Source organism: Cinclus cinclus, chromosome 25 (genome assembly GCF_963662255.1).
Source record: "Cinclus cinclus chromosome 25, bCinCin1.1, whole genome shotgun sequence".
Taxonomy (NCBI): domain Eukaryota; kingdom Metazoa; phylum Chordata; class Aves; order Passeriformes; family Cinclidae; genus Cinclus; species Cinclus cinclus.
In genome coordinates this window covers 7047000-7052999 of record NC_085070.1, presented here as the reverse complement: position 1 = coordinate 7052999, position 6000 = coordinate 7047000, and the positions used below count along the sequence as shown (strand labels likewise).

The window sequence follows — 6000 nt, the reverse complement described above, 5'->3', positions numbered from 1 at the left end:
CAGGGCTGCTGAATCCCTTCAGTTTTCCAAACTGAGGCCCAGTTTCTGCACCTTCTGGGGCGCAGGGTGTCCCCCAAACCACACTCAGGCTGCCCACTTCCCAAACCCTGCTCACCTTGGCTTGCAGAGCTGAGACTGTTGAATGGCATCTCTCCCTACCCTTCCCTATCCACATTCTGCGTCCCTGTTCCATCTGTAGGCATTATTCCTATGCTGCCCACATCACCCCGGGTCTGTGACTTACAGGGCTGCTGCTATCCTGCAGAACAGGATAAGGAACAGGAGCGGGAGCGCACGGCTGGGGCAGACAGGCAGAGGCACACGGGTTAGAGCTGATATTAATGTAGCTCAGCCCGGGTGACAGGGAAAACAGATGGAGGGCTCTGCAGGCAGCAGCAGCACCGAGGTGTGAGGCACTGAGAGCCCTGAGCAGAGTGGGGCTGTCAGTCCATGGCCCTGGGGACCGGGCGAGGGGCCAGAGTGAGCCTGGAGGAATCCTGGAGGAATCCTGGAGGAGTGAGGAACTGACCTGACACGGGACAGGGACACGTCCTGTGAGACACCTCAGGAGCTGCTGATGTCCCCAGGCACAGCTCTCAGGGGTGTCTCTCCAGGACAGCCTGTGCTGGGCAGGATTGCTGAGCTCTCATCCTCTTCCTCGCTGCCGCAGCCGGCCCTGAGCAGAGTTTGCTTATTTAACTCTTTATTGCACTAAAGTTTGCTTATTCAACTAAAGTTTATTTTTTCACATAGTGTTTGTTAGTTCATCTAAAGTTTATTTCCCCTCCTAAAACCCGTTTGTTGACGCCAAGGCAGTTTATTTAACCGAAACTAACCGAGGAGCTGCTCAGTTTGCAGCCCGGCTGCGGGGTGTGCAGAGCTCTGCAGAAGCAATCCCCTTTCTGCTGAGCCCCTGCCCTGCTCACAGGGCACAGCTTTCCAGGAGAGCCCTCCAGGTGCTGCAGGGATCACCTCCAGAGCTGACTCTGCAAACAGGACAAGCCCAGTTTAAACCCTTAGTGCTCAGGAAGACTGAAATTCTTTCTCTGATTACATGAATTCAGATGTAAACTTTTAAGCCAGGTGTTGGGGTTTAGATGGAATTTTGTGTCATTCACTGAATGACACAACCAGGTAAAGCTGCTGGACACAGCACTGGGGTGCCACACGTGCCCCTGCCCAATCGATGCCACCTGGAGCAGGTGTTATCCCAGGCACCAGCCGCTGCCTAGAAAATGGGATTGGATCTTCAGAAAAAGCTATTAGCCCCTTGTCAGGACCCTCTGATGAGAACTGACTGGCCAGCACAGATCGATGCTGCCAGCTCACACCTCGTCCCTGCTCCCATGTATTTCAACTGCCCAGCCCAGGATCCAGGTACACATCACCTGATGTGAGCTTAAGTGTCATTTATTGCTAATTACTTTACGTGGCATAAGGTTTTTGGCAACTTCAGCCTGGCAGAACAGGCTGTAATTACACAAGTCACACTCAGATACCCAGTTAAAACAATTCCTCCCGTATTTGGTTAAAAAGGGACGAAAATTAAGAATGGTATTATTGACCTAATAAAATAATTTTGCAATTAGGACCAAATGACTTCTGCAACTTGTGAAAATGTGAAATTCAGAGCAAAGACTGCATTCTTATTTGAAGTAATGATTATTTACATCATTTTCATAAAATCCTGGCGGTGTCTTCAGCTCTGTGTAATGGACCAGGCTCAGCAGCTGTGGGGTCATGTTTGGGGAGCGTGTTTCTGCAGCTGGACACAGGATACAGGGGGCACTAAGCCTTGTTCCTCAGTTGTTACTCTTTCCAGCTTTCCCCATCCAAATTCTTTGTATCTCAGTATCTGAGAAGTTAATTCAAAGGTTTTCATCAGGTACCTGATCCTGCATGCTTTAGGTACAGTTTCCTGCCACCTATTTGTAATGCCTGTGTAGGGCCAGAAAAGCAAAGGACCAGTGTGTTTAGATTCAATGGGAAGAAAAGCACCACTAAATAACCTTAAATGCCTGAAAGACGCGGACCCCTGACAGGATAAATTACAGACCCCACAAGTGTGAGACACAATTAGTGCTGGCTTGAGGAGAAAACCATTGTGAGCCTGCATCGGGGGCCTGCGAGCTGCAAAGCTCTTCTGGACTGCAATAATTGCAATAGCCATGGAAACCATCTGAGCTGCTCTGCTCATTTCAGGCGAGAGAAGACCGAGCTGCTTTTTTGGCTCTGCCCTACGGTTTTTCCCTCAGTGTGGTGATTTCTCTCAGAAAAACCTTATTTGTGCCATAGGCACGAGATGCAGCGAGCGCTGAAGGGCTGGGCAGTGCCCTTGGGGTGGCACACACCCCTGGCTCCTGCGGCCCCTGCGCTGCCACGCACGCGGCTGCTGCACGGCTGCTCTCGGGGTGAGCCCCTCCAAAAGCAGTTGTCCCCCTCCTCAACCTTTGTGCAAAACAGAAAAGATTAACGATTCTAATTTCAGCGCTGCAGCTGCCTCGCAGCCTGGTTTGGGGGGCTGTGGTGGAGGGAAGGGCAGCAGGAGGAGCGGAGCCAAACGGAGCCTTCCTGGCAGCACTGGCTGCTGGAGCTGGGGGTCCTGAGGCAAACACACATCGTGTGTCACCACTTGGAAATGCCAGGTGTTTTAAGGACAGGTGCCAGGAAATCCGGCAGTGCCAGGACTGAATGGGAGACAAGAACGGGGTGAAGGAGGTCACATACTTCAACAGTCACCTTCCAAGGGAGGATTTAAGTATTTGTCAGCTATTAAGAACTTGCGTACTGACCTATCCCAGCTTGGGAAGGTTGGAATATCAGTGTCAGATCCATTTTCTCCAAGGCATTACTCCTCAAAGAAATTAGCAATTATAAACAAGAAAGTTATGAAATCTGCTCTACATTATGTGCAGGTTCAGTACATCAGGTTTAATTCCTTTTGTCCTAGGCAGTGCTGGGTGTGACCTGCTTGGTCTCAGCTCCTCCTGCCCATGCTGCTTGTGGAGCTCCAACAGTGGACTCTGTAACAGCTGGGATAAAGAGGGCAAAACAAGATCTAGTTTTGTAACATTAACTTTTTTTTATTAAGAAGACAGATATTTTATAGTACTTCTTTTCCTTTGTAAAAATGGGATACATGAACCAATACAAAATGTGAATGGGAACAGATGGATATGTATTTTCTTACACTGTAACATCTTCCATGGACACCTTAAAACAGAACTGGCCTAAGGGGAAAAAATAAAAAGGCCGGGTAAATAAAGAACAAGGTTGTTTATCATCAGTTCCGCGTTCTTCATTTGTGATCCTCCTTTAAACAAGGTTGTTCTTTCTTCACGCTTCAAAGTCCTAATGATCTAAAGCTGTACAAAGTAATACTCAACAATACATTTCAACAGTGCACTGTATACTGAAGAAAAAATACATAAACTAATATACAACTAAAATTAATAATTTCCTGTTTTTTTTCTCCTGTTTTTATGCGGGTTTTTTATTATTATTATTATTATTATTATTTTTTCCAATGCGTGGGGCCGAAATTTTGCAATCTACCTGAGACGGAAAACACCAATCAAACACATGAACCTGAGACATGTCAACATTGTAAGTCAAAAGTTACATCGGTAACACTGCACTACGGTACACTTCCAAACAAATATGGGCTGCTCAGGGCCAGGATGCCCGTCCCGTGCCGCCGGGCCACGGAGCCCCAGCCCCAGCCTGGCTGCTTCTCACCACGATGGGGTTTGGCAATGGTGCTGAGGGCTCAGGAAAGAGCTGTGCTCGACAAAAGCTGCTCGGAAAAAAGGGTGTTCTGCTCGTGAAGAGGGCACAGACGGAATACTGCTGGGGATGGATGGGCTGCTGCGCCACGCCGCCCCCCCCACCCCGCTCCCAAAGGAATCCCACATCGCAACGGTTCTGCCCAAAGACAGCAATTAGAAAACAAACACACGAAAATGGCCCCCCACCCCCCCCCCGAACCCCTAAAAAAATCCCCCAAACCTGACACTAAGATTAATGCTTCCCTTAAATAAATCAGATACATTTGCCACATAAACACAATAAAAAAGTATCGCTCGAAATCCATGATTACTCACCAAAAAAAAGTCAGCATATACAACTTTATACCGTCTTCCCGCCGCGGTTTGCTACCTGTCGCTTACAATTCCGATTGAGCCAGAGCCTCCTGTGCACCTATGGCTTTAGTGGTCATTAGCACGCTCGTTTCAACACCAAATTCCCGCGTTTTACTCAGCAGGTATTAAAAAAAAGGCAGTTTTGTTCATCCAGCCGCTCTCCAGGTCTGGGCTCACGTGCCAAAGGGGCTTTACCGGCTGCCCCCACGGCTACCAAGAGGGGAGAGGATGAGAAGCCCCTGCATGCGGGAGGGCTCTGCCTGCCCAGCAAGGACCCTGCTGCTGCATCCCCACGGCCGAGCAGCGCCTCTGCCGAGCTCCAGCCCATTTCCCAGCCGCCACCATTGAAAGCACCTGAAACAGCCACAAAAGGGGGCTCGGGGGTCTTATCCGAGCCTTGACGGCAACAGGGGAACGGGACATGGGCACACTGAACTGCAAACTACGCATCTAAAATGTGCTGGTTCTCCTCCGATGAGCTCGAGTTCTGAACGGAAACCGGTGAAGAGAAAAAAGGGGAAACACCTTCAGAGAAACGCACCTACTCCACGGGGTCCCAGCTGGTAACTCCAGAAACAGGAAAGGGGAAACGAAGAGCCACAGAAACCCGAAGGGAACTAACGCACAGAAGCCCCTCTTCTTCCCAGCCTCCCCCCGACCCGAACGAACAGAAATTAAACAAGGCACAGAATCTTCTGCAAATGACTTCACTAAACTAAATCCAAGCTGGACTTGGCCAAAAAAAGAAAACCCAAACGAACTGAGGTGTCGAACAGCAGAGTGTACTTTACGAGGAATATTTTTACACAGCAAATCTCAGACCTTCCCGGCCTCACTGCTCTCCACCCATTTGCTTTTTTTTCCTTAAAAAAAAAAAAGACACAAGCTGGTTGCAACTTCCAAGATCACTGTCTTTGTAGCGTTTAAATAGGGCCAGTAGTAACCGTCCACGGTTGGACACCTCATGGGAACCAAGGCTGCTCTAGATGAAGTACTCTTTCTTTTCCTCGGAGTTGTTTTGTCCCCCCTCTGCGTTGATGATGGCTGTGTCTGCATCGGCTGCATCATCTGCTCCTTTGGCTTCGTGAGTGAAGTATGTACCTGCAAGGGAAGTGGAGGCTCAGTGACTTTTTGGGGGTCTTGGTGTGGTGCTGAGGGAGCGATCGACAAATGAAACAGAAATGCCACTGGGAGAGAAACTGGAGGGGTCTGTCACATCAGACATGACAACACTGCCACTGAGGGGACACGCGAGCCTGGCCTTTCATCCTCCAGCTTTGGTCTCTGTCTTACCTTTATGTCTGGCAAAATATCGCCCTAAAATGATGAGCAGGCAAAGCATCGCAAAGACGACGACGGCCACGACGCCACCAACCACGGCATGGTCCACGCTCCGTATGGCCCCTTCCTCACCCGCGCGGGAATCTGTTGGGATCACAAGAGGAATAAGAACTGGGGACTTTTCCCGGTGCTCTCGGCAGGCTCTGGCTGCAGCTGCTCTCAGGATGGGAAGAGCTGCCATCAGGCTCCCCAGAGGAGAGGGGGTGAAGCACGGAGCTAACTAGACAGATGAGTTCAGGCAGAGGAGCTCTGTCCGGAGCCGAACTGATCTGGCGGCTCGACTCGTGAGCTGTTTTCCGCTAAAAGCAGCAGCACTATGACTACGCACGTGGGAGACAGCCGGGAGAGGGGAGGAAGGGCACGTGGAGTCCTTGGTGGGGATCCCTTTTGGGAAACTTCCCTATAGTGCTCCCCAAATCTCAGCCTGCCTGGTGGATGGGGCACGGAGAAGAGCAGTACAATACGGAAATATTAATCGTTAGCTCTGAGAAACGTCATTAACGAGTGCCCTGTTGGA

General features: G+C 50.0%; 1 protein-coding gene across 1 annotated transcript in view; it reads right to left on the bottom strand.

Annotated features, from left to right (window-relative positions):
* Positions 1–5124: 5124 nt before the first annotated feature.
* The window catches only part of CADM1 (cell adhesion molecule 1), a 51050-nt gene continuing 50174 nt past the window's right edge, over positions 5125–6000 (bottom strand). Inside the window, exons 13-14 of the mRNA XM_062508556.1 lie at positions 5436–5567; positions 5125–5243 (exon numbers count right to left, since the gene is read on the bottom strand). Of these exons, the coding sequence (XP_062364540.1) occupies positions 5125–5243; positions 5436–5567 (251 nt within the window). The remainder of the gene's footprint in view (positions 5244–5435; positions 5568–6000) is intronic.